The 14,908-nt window shown below is 37.7% G+C and overlaps 2 protein-coding genes across 3 annotated transcripts; one reads left to right on the top strand and one right to left on the bottom strand.

The window, feature by feature from the left end:
* The first annotated feature begins 1,171 nt into the window (after positions 1-1,171).
* Positions 1,172-12,145, top strand: LOC114244148 (uncharacterized). Of its 2 annotated transcripts, XM_089740087.1 has the most exons (7): positions 1,172-1,250; positions 2,101-2,322; positions 5,129-5,274; positions 6,830-7,399; positions 10,415-10,527; positions 10,596-10,739; positions 11,336-12,145. In XM_089740087.1, exons 2-7 carry the CDS (start codon positions 2,148-2,150, stop codon positions 11,469-11,471), a joined length of 1,284 nt encoding a protein of 427 aa, XP_089596213.1. In that variant the 5' UTR covers positions 1,172-1,250; positions 2,101-2,147; the 3' UTR covers positions 11,472-12,145. The 2 variants fall into 2 exon arrangements, with proteins under 2 accessions (XP_089596213.1, XP_028031669.2); XM_028175868.2 differs by lacking the exon at positions 1,172-1,250 and having other exon boundaries at positions 1,651-2,322.
* A 56-nt stretch (positions 12,146-12,201) lies between these two features.
* On the bottom strand, positions 12,202-14,846 carry LOC114244137 (uncharacterized). The gene is made up of 2 exons (XM_028175856.2): positions 13,483-14,846; positions 12,202-12,551 (listed from the first exon to the last, which is right to left on the bottom strand). The coding sequence occupies exons 1-2, from the start codon at positions 14,709-14,711 to the stop codon at positions 12,314-12,316; spliced, it is 1,467 nt and encodes a 488-aa protein (XP_028031657.2). The 5' UTR covers positions 14,712-14,846; the 3' UTR covers positions 12,202-12,313.
* Positions 14,847-14,908: the final 62 nt, after the last annotated feature.

Here is a 14,908-nt window from a genome sequence, read left to right as displayed (position 1 = left end):
CAGTAATGTGCTATCGATTAGATGTTAAGTTCTAAGATGGAGGACGCCGATTGTTGCTCCGGCGACCATTTATTTATTTGTGGACCAAGAGTCAGTTCACCTTATGCAATAAATAAAAACTTGAATTACTTTATTTGTATCGTGCTTAATGCGGCGTCATCATCTTCGGCATGGAGGTTCTTAATAGAAACACTGATTTAACTTTCAATGAAAACCCAGTCTCGAAACATATAGCGAACATGAGCGTCAATAATTTAAAGTTAGAAATCTCTCGGTAAACAGTGGTAGCTCAAGCTATAATAGCTCAAACTGGATGCTGTCTCGCTGTCACGCCAAACTACCTAAACGGCACGTTTATTACAGAAACCACGTATGATACCTAAATTTTAATTAATTCAGAGATATTCATTTGGTATAGAATTTGTATGGCGAATGCGTGGTATGTGTGGTATGGCTATATTATGAAATGTGCTCTTTGTCTCGCATGAAATTAGAAACATTCACACCGTTACCACACATTAGGACATCTGTACCCTATGCTTTGCAAGCGAAGCAAACTGTCCCTCCGTAATAAGGTAACTCTCTACAAAACTTGCATACGCCCCGTCATGACGTATGCAAGCGAAGTGTTCGCTCACGCGGCCCGCACCAACTTGAAGCCCCTTCAGGTTATTCAATCCCGATTCTGCAGGATAGCCGTCGGAGCACCATGGTTCCTGAGGAACGTGGATCTCCAAGATGACCTGGAGCTCGACTGTGTCAGTAAGTATCTATAGTCAGCATCATTGCACCATTTCGAGAAGGCGGCACGACATGAGAACCCTCTTGTCGTGGCCGCTGGAAACTACATACGCGATCCTGTAGACCGAACGGTAAACAGTCGACGTCGCCCAAAGCACGTCATTACGGATCCTCCCTATCCATTAACGGTGCTTTTAGGCACCACAAGCACCGGCACAAGCACAACACTCCGGTTTGAGCCCCGTGAGCTCACCTACACACGTTAGGGTGAAGCTGAAATAGCCTCTCAAGGCTATCAGCATAGGTGGGAAAAAAAAGACACATTTAAAGTTTTAATATTTTTGAACAGATTTTAGTCTCGTTGTCGTTGGCAGTATAATTAACTCAAGAATCTGCGTTTCGACTGATATGTTGTTGTTTTTAATACTTCGACCATATTTTTTTCCCTGCCTATTCGCAGACGGCTATTCCAGCTACGTTCGGACGAGACTTCGACCATATGTTTGAAGGTGCGCAACCGAATTTGCTTTGTACTTAATTTAATTTTAGCTTCATTTTTGCTCAACACCGTTATGCTAAATCCCGTATCCTTAGCACATTCTACATCAATGAAAAAATTCAATCAATTGCATTATAAATAAATAAATACTTCATTCCAAATATTCTAATTACATATTATGCTTCAATAAGCATACTCAGATAATCAGGTTAGTAAAATTAAATGTGTGTTACGAGAAATTCATTGATGGAATTAGGTTTAGAATTAATCAAATATGCAGTCCAATTAGATGGAGTTTAATATTGTCAAATTTATCATGTTTGAATTCTCAGTTGTCCAATCGTTTTAAAAAAATATGGAAATCAGGATACCTATCAGTCTCGGGTCAACATTTTTAATTAAAAAATGCTCATATTAGCCATCAACACGTAAATATATACTGCAGTGTAGAATAGCAGAATATAAATTCTAGTTGGACGTACAATTTGAATAGTTCAATTAATATATAAGTTCAGAATTGGAATGAGTTTTCACTGTGTTCGCTTCGAATTTCTAAATTGAAAATGTCACGTACACCATTAACCGTGAGACAAACCGAACGCTTAATGGTTTTATAACTCAGAAAACGTTTTCAATCTCATAACAATAAGAATATAAATCTATGCTCAGAAACTTTGTAGTAAGTCGATCGCAAAAAAGGTTCAGTTTTTTGTCTACACGAACCGTTGGCGAAATCGTTATTGTTCGTGCTCCAAAGGGCGGGGGACGGTAATAACAAGTAAGGGTGCGCCGCAATGGAACTTCTACCTGAGTCCTCAAGCAATGTAATCTAATAGACCCTCTGTCTAATTCTTATGTAGTAGATGCAGTACGCTACTTGCGCTGGCCTAGTTAATTCGTATTTGCGATGTCGGCTAATACAAATGAAAATTGGCTTCTCGTGGAGTGGAGTGCCGGTGGTCGCGATGTCATTTATATCAAATCTGTGTTGGAACCGAATGTTCAAGAATTGAAGGTCGGCGTTCTGATAACGGCGAATAGGAAAGGCGAGCCGCAGAAAGGAAAGCTCATGGAACGTGCAAGTAAGCTCTAATTAAAAGATTTAAATTACTCAATAAACATCACTGCACTAAATGTTGGTAATTCGTAATGTAATTTTATTCAATTTGTTTTCGGTATTAAATTATTTTTAATTAAATTTTATTACTGTCTACCCACTGTACTTATCTTCATTTTTATTAATTTGCAATTTTTGTTAAACGATTATACATAAAAGTGCTTTTGTTTGGTTCATTAAGCTGTTATCAACAGTGGCCATAGTATGATAGGAGTAACAGTTTCTATTAGGCATTCTTGATCCAAACACTCGATTTTAATACTTGAATCTAATACGTTAAATTTCACATTCAGTTACAATGCCAATTCTAATATCAATCTATGGAACTATCACAAGAAAGCTTTGATATCAGTTGTGCGTATCAAAATATGTTAAAATAACCTGTGAGTTATAGCAATAGAGTCGGTTTTCAAATGCAGTATATTCGGTAATTTAGGCAGATGTCATTTTGTTTGTGAAGAGATTTAATTTTGCGCGCTTATTCTAAATTAGTGTCAGATGAATCTTTACTGATCTTTTATTTAAACGGTATTCTTTGAAATGCGTTGAAAAGTTGCGTTTTTACTTTTTGAATTTTATGTAAATCGAGTTACGAATATGCGTTTGCCGAAAACACCGAAACGTGGTGTTTTAGCGCGGGAACACAATAGTGTTGTTATCAAACATAGCTGACCAATAGAACGTAGGGAAGTCTGTGAGCGAGAATCAAACCGATTCAAAACAGCCAATAGACGGCAGCTAGTCCATAATTAATTTGTTCCTGATTTGTTCATTGACTTGTAGCACGTTATCATATTTAAATAGTTTACCATAATAGTCTGATATATGAGTCGACTATTATCAAAGCCGGCAATGTGACTTTTAGACAATTATTGGTAAATCAGAAAAACGAATTATTGACTTTGTATTCCATTGGCAGTCACAAAACTCTTCTGAACGACATCTTAGATAAATAACAGGTTAAGTATTAACCTTTATTTAATGCAGGTTTTGAAACGTATTCTTTGAAGGAGACGATTATATTCAAATCAATCTGTATTGACATATCAATAACATTTTATTGTCCAAATGCACAGATTGCCACCTTTGATAATAGACGACTCATATATCCACGTTCGGTGAAGCTGGTATAATCAAGGCTATCGGCATAGGTAGGCCGAAAAAAACTGATATACATATACTTTTATTGCAAATATTGGACGGAAGAATTCTCGGCTAACCTGATGTTGGTTACAAAGCCCATAGATATCATAAATAGCAGTCTGCTGTCTAGTACAGAACCATCCTATCCCTTCCCGTAGTTATCGTAAAAAGCTACTAAGGGTACTTAATTACTGATGGCATGACGTATTGTTAATCCGCTCATACAACAGTCCGGTCTAATTCTACCACGAAGAAGTCATACAGCCATCCGAAATCTCAATTGTATTGTAGAATGGATGTTCCACATTGCAAATCAGAACGCCCTGTTTACTATAATTGATTTTTGTCGTATTAAACAACACAACTTCCTTATTTTGAATACTCGTCGTGGTCTAAAGGATAAGACGGCCGGCGCATTTGTATCGTGCGACTGTGCCGATGTTCGAATCCCTCAGGCAGGTACTAATTTTTCTAATGAAATATTTAACAAAATGTTGACCACGACAATGGGACGCCCTCTGGCTAGGCGATGCGATGACCTCCAAACGGTGGCCGGCAAGAAGTGGATGAAGAGAGCCGTAGACCGGGCTCAGTGGTGTGGATTGGGAGAGGCCTATGTCCAGCAGTGGACAACTGTGGACTCTTGATGATGATGATGATGACGATGATAATGATGATGACCACGACAACGACTTTATAACTTTCGTAGCTACTGGTGGTAGGTGGTGTTCTGAGGCTGCAGGGGTAGGTACCACCACCCTGCCTATTTCTATCGTGAAGCAGTAATGCATTTCGGTCTGAAGGGTGGGACAACTGTTGTACTGTAAAGCGGAGTCAATTGCGTTGTTGATATCTATGAGCCTCGATAACCACTTAACCAGGTGGGACGTGAGCTCGTCCACCCATATAATAGAAAAAAATATAGATAATGGCACCAGATGGATGGTTATTCTCGATTACATCAGGGAGAACATCTGATGATGAAATCAATTGAAACTCGGACCTGATATCATTATCTCGAGTTAGATAGGAGATGCATTAATTAAGCCGCGAGTTCTTGGAAAAAAGATTGTCAGTATCCTTTTTCTTGTTGTGGAATGTGGATAGTAGGTGAAAAAGTATACTTTCACATTTTGTGAAACCTTCAAAGTTATTCAGAGCATATTTTATTGGTGGTAGGTCGTCTTGTGAGTCCGCACGGGTAGGTACCACCATCCTGCCTATTTCTGCCGTGGAGCAGTAATGCGTTTCGGTTTGAAGGGCGGGGCAGCCGTTGTACTGTCAAAACTGAGATCTTACAACTCATGTCTCAAGGTAGGTGGCGGCATTTTACGTTGTATATGTCTATGGGTGACCGGTGACCACTCCGGTGACCACTTAACACTAGGTGGGCTGTGAGCTCGTCCACCCATCTAAGCAATAAAAAAATAATCTAGTTTGACATTCTTGAGTCGGTATAGTGATTAGTGCTTAATGTTCTCTGATTTTAGTATAATATTATCCTATTGTACCTATATTTGTATGAACAGGAGCCAGATTTTAATGTATCCGCAATTAATAAAAACCCAAGCTCTGTCACATCTATCATTTGCCAATATAATTTTTAAATGTTCGTAATAAATCATCAGATGAACGCGAGTCATTGGATGCTCGTTTGAAGGAAATGGACGAGGCCGGTCCTAGTAATAAAAAGGAGGAAGACCCCCAAGACTTCTCATCGAGCTCTTCCTCGTGGGTGCCGAGTGAACGAGACATATCTACAGATTCGGAAAGGGTTCGCATTACTTTTTTGTTTTTTCCTACCTGTGCTGATAGCCTTGAGAGGCTATATCAGCGTTACCTGTGAGGTCTCGGGGCTCAAACCAAAAGGTGTTGCTAACACTGGCCCTAGCAAAAGCAGTGCTTCGCAGAATCTATCATCGGATCGGAAACGCGACCCACTGAGAAGATCCGGCTCAAAAACTCAGTGGGCTGTGTCTATGGTTTAGTTTTCTAGGTTTGGCTAGGTTTGCCTAGGCAGATTAATGGATTGGGAGGATTCGTAATGACATGTTTAGGGCGACGTCGACTGTTTCCCATTCGGTGCAGAAGATCGGGTGTGTAGTTTCCGGCGGTCACGACTTGAAGAGGGTTTTCGTGTCGTGCCGCGTTCTCAAAGTTATTTGATTTGATTTGTCCCGACTGTATATACTTACTGATTGAGTCAAGCTCCAGGTCATCATGGACGTCCATATTCCTCGATGCATTACTAATAACTGTTGTCATCTATGAAGCGAAAAGCTAAAATACCACGTCTTAATAGTTGAGTTTTTTAATTCCCACAAATGGCAGATGAGCATATGGCCGTGATAAGTGCTGGTGATAAGTGGTTAACGTCGCTCATAAATATTAGCATAACCGAGCCGCTGCTTCCCGGATGGATTTTTTTAAACCTCGGTTGAACAACATGATAAAGTTGTCCGGAACAACATTGAATCAGTTAATAGTATTCTGGAAAAGCATTGTGGATGCACTCAGTGGTTACTGGTACGAATCAAATTGTTGCGACATCAAGAGAACAAGCGACTCGGTAAAAGTATCGAGAGGTGAAAGGCCATTTAGTTTAAGCAACATTTTGCAAATTTACAAGAGAACCATTTACAAATTTGAGAAAAATATCGTAACAAAAAAAGCTTCTTCCGCTATTTAAATGGGGTAAACTTAATTTATGTTCTGTTATAAACATCTGATTACTGATACTAATACCAAATGAAACGGACCTTTGATTACAAAGATAAATATCGCTTATTAAGCGAAATGTCGCTTAAACAAAATATCCTTTAACCCGCGATATAATAGAGTATGCTTTATTGTACACCAACATAAACATACATGGAAAACATGAAATACAAAATTAAATATTCCTTCACACTACCATCAGGTGTAGTTATCGATTGAAAAATCAATATAAATATGAACAATATTAAAATAATATCGCACATACGGTGCAATAACGTCACTTATGCAAATTACGTAATTTTTCAGGAGAATCGTTGGAAAATTCAACATCTTATTATATAATTTTTTTAAAGTTCTGCTAGGCTGTAGAAATAAAATGAACAACAAACTTCATCAGTAAAAGCAAACATTTCTCTTGTATCACTAATAACTATTAAAAAAATTAATTTTTCATACACAGTTGTGTTAACAAAAATTACCTATCTGACTTTATAGCACCGTATATAATTTATACAATTTCTATAAATACCTACGAAGCATGAATGCAATTTTTGTATACCTAAACCAATTAGATTTGTTTTTGTAATAAACGTTTTCTATTCTTTATCCAGGAAGCCAGAAAAGCTCGGTTGGATAAATATTTACGGCAATACACTAACAAGCGAACCAGCAAGAAAACAGTGACGCCTTCAAATAAAGTTAGTGAGGTCGTAACGAAGCCGACAAATAATAATGACCCAGTTAAAACCGGTTATGATGAAATAACTATAGCAAATTTTCTACAATCGTTGCGCGCCCAAAAAACGGAGCCGTACCTACAAATTACCACAGCACCGAAGAGAATAAGTATGGACAGTGATACCACTCTTAACTTCCACGAATGGTTCAGGGAACTTTTTAGATCATTCGAAAGAGTTAAATGTGAAACCGCCCCAGAACATAGGTATCGTCAAGAATTTATTCCACCACCTATTATACCGCCGACAGTAGAATTTGAACAGACCAACGAAGAAGATATAGAGAGCGAGCATAATATGAACGACGAATCAGATCGTTCTGACGACATCGTTCTAATTACCAACAAACATGACAGTGCTTTGAATGTCCTAGATAAAACTAATGAAACGAATGATGCCACCCAAGTAACGAAAAAAGAAAAAAAAGAAGATAAAACGGAATGGGTAAAAGAAAGTTAAATAAATATAACCTTTTAAATTATATATGTATCTAATTCTATACTAATATATAAATCTACAGTGGTTTTTACGGATGTTCCGTTATAACTACTGAACCATGCATCCGATTGATTTGAAACTTGGTATCCATGTAGAAAATACAGGTACATAATGGATAGGCTAATATTTATATGAGTGTTGGACTCCCTAATAATAATGACAACAAATAATAATGTTAATTTTAAATACGCAGCGAAGCGGGCGAGTACGGCTAATACGATTATAAAATTTAATTTGACTCAATTGAATTTTGACTGACTCGGCGGTGCAGTAGTTACAGCCCTGACTGTTGCTCGGAGGGTCGTGGGTTCGATTCCCATATCGGGCAAACATATGTTTGATGAACATGTTTGTTTGCTCTTTGTCTGGGTGTTTATTATCTACAAATGTATACCTTAACACTAATCATACCAACTGGTGGTAGGACCTCTTGTAAGTCCGCGCGGGTAGGTACCACCACCCTGCCTATTTCTGCCGTGAAGCAGTAATGCTTTTCGGTTTGAAGAGTGGGGCAGCCGTTGTAACTATACTGAGACCTTAGAACTTATATCTCAAGGTGGGTGGCGCATTTACGTCGTAGATGTCTATGGGCTCCAGTGACCACTTAATACCAGGTGGGCTGTGAGCTCGTCCACCCATCTGTGCAATAAAAAATAGAAAAAAAACTAAACAAAAAAAACTATAATAACTGTAGATTGATTGGTAAGAAAAATTCATGAAGTTAAATGGTCCAAAGCAATAAAATGATACGTGCATTTTCAATGCAAAGTTTCAAAATGGGTCATTAATTTCATCTCTTATGATATGTTTAGTGTTAAACATATTTATGTACGTTTGTCAGTCTCTGGTACCAATAACACACTCCTCATCAAGAAGTGGCCAGTGCCTTTGAGCACTTCTTTGCTGATATCCCAGCTTCTACTACAAAATCTTTAATTTCATCTCCTACCGTCGCCGAATCATTACTGCAAGATCATGTTGATAAATGCAGTGTTAACTTTAAGTTCACAAATATTTATATAAAGGATATAATTGATAATTTCAAGCTCATTAATATTAAGAAAACTGGTGATTTATGGGGAATTTCAATTAAGGTTATAAAATCCATTATTGATATAATCGCACCTTACCTTACTACAATATTTAATGACTGTATTGATGGTGGTGTGTTTCCTGATCTAATGAAATATAGTAAAATAATACCTTTATTTAAATCTGGTAGTACTTTTGACCCCTCTAACTTTAGGCCCATTTCAGTACATGTAGGTACATTGAGTAAAATTTTTGAAAAACATATTTTGGAACAACTTTTGAACCACTTCAATTCCAATAACCTGCTTCATAACAAACAATATGGATTCACTAGAGGTCGGTCAACTATTGATGCAGGTGTAGATCTCATTAAAAATATTTTTCAGGCTTGGGAAGAGTCGCATAATGCCCTTGGGGTTTTCTGCGACTTATCTAAAGCTTTTGATTGTGTTGAGCATAATACATTGTTGAGGAAATTACACCATTATGGTATTAGGGACGTTTCATTAGAACTTATTAAATCTTATTTATCCGGAAGAATCCAAAAGGTAGACGTTAAAGGAACGAGATCTTCCGGTGTCTTACTTAATATGGGTGTTCCTCAGGGTTCCATATTGGGTCCCTTCCTATTTCTTGTATATATCAATGATTTACCTGTTTATTGAAACCCGTCACGAGGTCGTATTATTCGCTGATGATACATCATTATTGTTTAAAATTAAACGACATTTGGAAGATTATGACGATGTGAATGATGCTATCTCGCGCGTGGTACATTGGTTTAGTGTTAATAGTCTGTTATTATATAACAAAAAAACAAAATGTATAAAATTTACCACACCTAATGTTAGACAAGTAGACACTAATATTACTGTAAGTGGAGAGACACTGGAGCTTGTGGATTCGACAGTTTTTCTTGGTATAACAGTTGATTCCAAGCTGCAGTGGGGTCCTCACATATGCAAGTTAGCGAGTAGACTTAGTTCTGCAGCGTTTGCGGTAAAAAAAATACGAACGTATACTAATGAAGATACGGCACGCCTGGTTTATTTTAGTTATTTTCATAGTGTTATGTCCTATGGCATTTTGCTATGGGGCAATGCTGCCGATGTCGAAACGATTTTCATCCTGCAGAAGAGGGCTATTCGTGCTATTTATAATATGCACCCGAGAGAATCCTTGAGGGACAAGTTTAAGGAAATCAAAATTCTAACTTTAGCGTCCCAATACATTTTTGAAAATTTATTGTACGTGCGTAAAAACATTGAAGAATTCCCCAGAGTCTGCGATTTGCACAATGTGAACACTAGGAACAAACATAGGCTTGCGTTGCCGGCGGCTCGAATTAAGAAAATAAGCAACTCTTTTAGGGGGCTGGGTGTACAGCTTTTCAACAAGATCCCACTAAACGTTCAATTACTACCTGTTCGTAGATTTAAGAAAACTGTTAAGGAACGTTTGTGCAACAAGGCATATTATAAAGTTAAGGATTATTTACTAGATGGCACTACGTGGGAATGAGGCGCTCGCTCCTTTTTCATTTTTCATTATTATTATTATTTTTTTAATTGTATTTTTTGACTTGTTTTTTTCTTTTATTGTAAATATTTTTATTTATTTAAAAAAAAGAAAATATTTGAGAAAAAACAAAAAAAAAGCCCGCTGAGTTTGTTTCGCCGGTTCTTCTCAGGACTGTGGCTTTTTTTGGAACCGGTGGTAGAGTTAACATTGTTATTTGTATTTTGACATTCAACAAGTGTGTCATACTGACATCTAAGTTGAAATAAATGATTTTGAATTTGAATTTGAATTTGAACAGGGAACATTAAATTGGGGTCGGATGACCACGCGTGATTTACTCCCTATTATTGTTATAGTTATTATTTTCATTATAATTCACATTAATTTAACAACCAAAACTTTTTACAGGCACCCATAGGTAGTGGAAAAACTTTAATACACATGGACCAGTTCAAAAAAATTAACTGGTCGTCTTACACGAAAGCGACCCGTACTTTATTGTTGGCAGTGTTTCCTAGAAGGTAGACAGTTCGTTTTTACTGATTTGATGTATTGTTTAAAACAAAACTTAACTGTGTTTTTGTTCTAGGGTTTTGGCTACTCACTCTCTTACGGGCAAACGGTCACCAGCATTCCTCAATAAGCCACCTAAACTATGTCTGGATCAGAAAATAATCGCGGATGTTATCGCGGAGATAATCGAGCGGTTTAATGTGAAAGAAAATCTAGTCCGGTAAGGTTTTTTCTATGTGATTTAGAGACAAAAAACGATGTAGGTCTTCGTGGCCTAAAGGATAAGACGTCCGGTGCATTCGTATGTAGCGATGCACCGGTGTTCGAAACCCGCAGGCGGGTACCAATTTTTCTAATGAAATACGTATTTAACAAATGTTCACGATTGACTTCCACGGTGAAGGAATAACATCGTGTAATAAAAATCAAACCCGCAAAAATTATAATTTGTGTAATTACTGGTGGTAGGACCTCTTGTGAGTCCGCACGGTAGGTAGGTACCGCCACGGTAGGTACCACCACCTTGCCTATTTCTGCCGTGAAGCAGTAATGCGTTTCGATTTGAAGGAGGGGGGGGGGGGGCAGTGGGGCAGCCGTAACTATATTGAGACCTTAGAACTTATATCTCAAGGTGGGTGGAGCATTTACGTTGTAGATGTCTATAGGCTCCAATACCCACGTACGACCAGGTGGGCTGTGAGCTCGTCCACCCATCTAAGCAAATAAAAAAACCAAGTTTATTTTTATCTTATTCATAAACAACACAGTACCAATAATTCTCTAATAGCTTATATATTTATGTTTCTATTATTTTAGGAGTATCATAACTACCAAGTGCGCCGATGAATGCAAAATGTGGCGAGCCAGAAAGATAAAGAAAGAATCCAAAAAGAACCAAGAAAACAGACCACCTAAAAAGAATAGCAAATTCAGAGTGAAGGTTTTGAATTAATTTCATCATTGTTTTACTTGTTTTTTTGGGATGAAGGGATTTTTGGTGGCACGGAGGCGTTTTTAACTTCACCAGGGTTGGCGAGCACCGACTTAGCTAAGAGGGAGAGATTTAATAGCAATGGCCAGTCAAATCGATGGCAGTTCTTTCACTAGTGCATTTATCTTTGAATGAAAAAAGCGACCCACTGTGAAGATAGGTATAATTATAGGTATAAACGGTAGGCAGCGGTTAAACTCTGCCCTTGGTATTGCTGAAGTCTATGGGCGACGGTGACCACTCACCATCAGTCGGGCCGTATGCTAGTCTGCCTACAAGGGCAATAAAAAAAAGGTTCGGTGTGAAAATCAGCGGGTTGATATCATGTGAGTGTAACATAGTTTGACAATTACGATACTATGGTTGCTGTTGGCAGTTAGAACTAGAAACGTCCGACATCACTGAGTAGGTTAGAAGATACCTACATTAGATGTGCAATTAGCGGTGACCACAATAAGGGGGTTATATTGTCGCGCAATAAGATTAATTTGCAATGCCGACTCGTGAAAAACACTTGTGATTCTATTTGTAGTAGTACACTCAGTACTTAATATTCATTGTATCTCATTTTAATGACTGATTTAGATACTAGAATTCGATTAATAAAATAAATGCTGTGTTGAATTATTTCAATCTAATTGTGTTTTTTTTTCTTCAATAATATTTAATATTTTCAACATCAAACATGTAATATTTTCGATTGGCTTTTATTTAAAACGTGAAAAAATTATTCAAATGACTAGAAAACATAATTCGTGAAATACATCGTAATGTTTTGCATGTGTAATTGTCCAGTGTAGACATCAGTTTCCTTGTTGGAATATACCGAGCGGAGAGAGAACTAAGTCTGTATTGGTGCTCGCTATGACCGCTCTCATGAGCATCATTTCGTCAGGAGTGAAACGCCAACCGCTCAGCTGTCCAAGACTTTGCAGCTTTGGACAGCTCTCCATCAATAGCTCAACGGTCTCTAACGAGAGACGTGGCGCGTTCGGAAACCATATCCCCTCGAGATTTTCGAATTTATATCTCCGCAACATTCTGTGAACGATAATAAGCTAATAATTATTATATTAATATGATTATCATATCGAGGGTTGAAGGGCCATTTGATTTGAGCGAAATTTTTCACCTTTACAGGAGAGTCATTTAAAGTTAAAAATTTGGTAAAACTATTATCATCCCAATAAACTTTTTCACCCATTTGAATGTAGTAAGCTTAATTGAAATTCAATTAAAAACATCGAATTCTTGATTACCAAATAAAACGCACCTTTAATTACAAAGATAAATGTCGCGTATTAAGTGAAATGTCACATAAACCAAATAGCTATTCACCCCTCGATATATAATCATAGGTCAAGTACATATTTATTTAAATCATTGATTAAATACATAAGATTAACAATCAATTAAATAGTATAATTTTTTTATAATATTTATGCCTCCTTGACGTATTGAGTCACGGCGAAAGTTGCTTGCACGAGAGGTGGGAAAGACTAGTTAAGAAGTTGCTTTTAAATATCTATTGGTCTTAGTCATTTATGCTGCAAAGCTAAATAAATTTAACAGGCAGTGGTTTAGCAATGTCCGGACCTTGGAACAACAGTGACAAGTGAACACGTAAAATGTGAGGTATAATTGGTTTTTGATTCATTGCTTTCGATAGCTGTCGTGCCGGCGGTCTATCCGATGGTGACTAGTTTTCTTTATGGAAATTGTGATCCCAGGAATACAGCTAAGTCCCTGTCGATCGTTGAGAGCTAAAGGAGGCTATGACGGGTTCATCTCATACGAATGCTCAGAGCACAATTTATGGTACAAAATACCGAGAATATCAAATCACTCCCCCGTGAGGCCAAGGTTAACTCTGTGCATCCATGTTCAAAAAGCGCGCGCAAACGCTTTCTCTCTCAAAAGTCATGAGTAATATTGATTACAAGTGATCCAACAAGATTAAAACAATACTCACCGTGCCATGTCATTATCGTCTAACTTGATCTCATCGCCAATAATTAATTTCTTAAGTTTCGGGCTGCCGGTCATCAAATATTTTAAACAGGACGATGACAGATTTCCCTGTATTATTTCAATATGCTCCAATTTATTGAATGGAGTTTCTTCTTCGTGTGTTGCCGTTTGTATTGAATAAAATTCTATGCTTTCTAGGTTTCGACAAGTCTCGGCGATTCTCGTGAAGTTGAACGAACCTGACGACCCGGATAACATGAGACTTACAATTTTGTGACCTATTTTATCCAATAATTGATGGAGCTCATGGCATTGGAACTTGTTAAGTTTGATTTTGTTAACACAGTTCAGTTCTTTAATCTGTTGTAATACGCCTTGATCGGGATCCTCTAGATAAATAGTTTCGATCAGTGGACAAAGATTCACAATAGCCTTCATAGTTTTATTGTTCGTTTGCTGATCATGTATGTATTGTAACTTTGTTTTGAAATTCGGCGGACAATCCGTGTTGTAAATGTGCGAAACAGATTTACCGACAAACGAATAACTTCCAAGGTTTGTTAGGTTTGGTAATCTCCGTATTAATAAGGCCACGTCTGTGTGGTCAATGTTTTCTTCGCCATACATTCCTATGTTAATAACTGTCAAACTTTGCGTCAACTGCGGATTACCAGATAGCATGGCATCAATGCCGATTTCCGTTATATCGGTCTCTCCAGACACATCAAGCAGTTTTAATACCTTATTATGTTCACCGATATATTTGAGCACTTCGTCATTAGCGATATAGGGTATATTCAAAGCAGTTAAATTAGTGAGATTCTTAATGAGCTGATACATTAGGGGCAGATGTTCATCCTTGACCCAAACTCCTTTTAAATTTAGCGACGTTAAATGACGACCTTGTTCAACAATTATTTCAATGACTTTTCTGTAATACGGAACTGGAAACATACCGGTCGCTAAACTCTTAATGTTCTCTTTAAGCAGAAGTTTCATGGTATAATATCTCACCGAAGGATCGAGATATTCCGACGTTAATATTAAGTTGATAAGATCCTGGAAGATGTCTGTTGTAGCGCCCATACTTTCGTAGTAAGAGGACACCATAGCGAACAATAGCTCGGCATCTTCGTCGGATGACACCCGAGATAGGGTATGTATCAACTGTCTCGCTACTAGCGACAACGTGATTTCTTGTAACGGCAATACCGGACACTTTGGCGACATTTTCAAACTACACTACGATCTCCTGTACTAACACACTTTCACTGTACTATTTGGGCATCGCCGCAATATGCGCTGCGTCTTAAAAAAATTCGGGGAAAGAAATAAACGAAAAATGCGTGATGTTATTCGTTAAGACGCATGCGCGGAGAACAGTTGGCACATAGCCAACACACGTTTATAATTCAAACTCACACATC

The sequence above is a fragment of the Bombyx mandarina genome, chromosome 03 (genome assembly GCF_030267445.1).
Source record: "Bombyx mandarina strain Sakado chromosome 03, ASM3026744v2".
In the NCBI taxonomy this organism is placed as follows: Eukaryota; Metazoa; Arthropoda; class Insecta; order Lepidoptera; family Bombycidae; genus Bombyx; species Bombyx mandarina.
The sequence above is the reverse complement of the archived record's forward strand: the minus strand, read 5'-3'. Positions and strand labels throughout refer to the sequence as shown.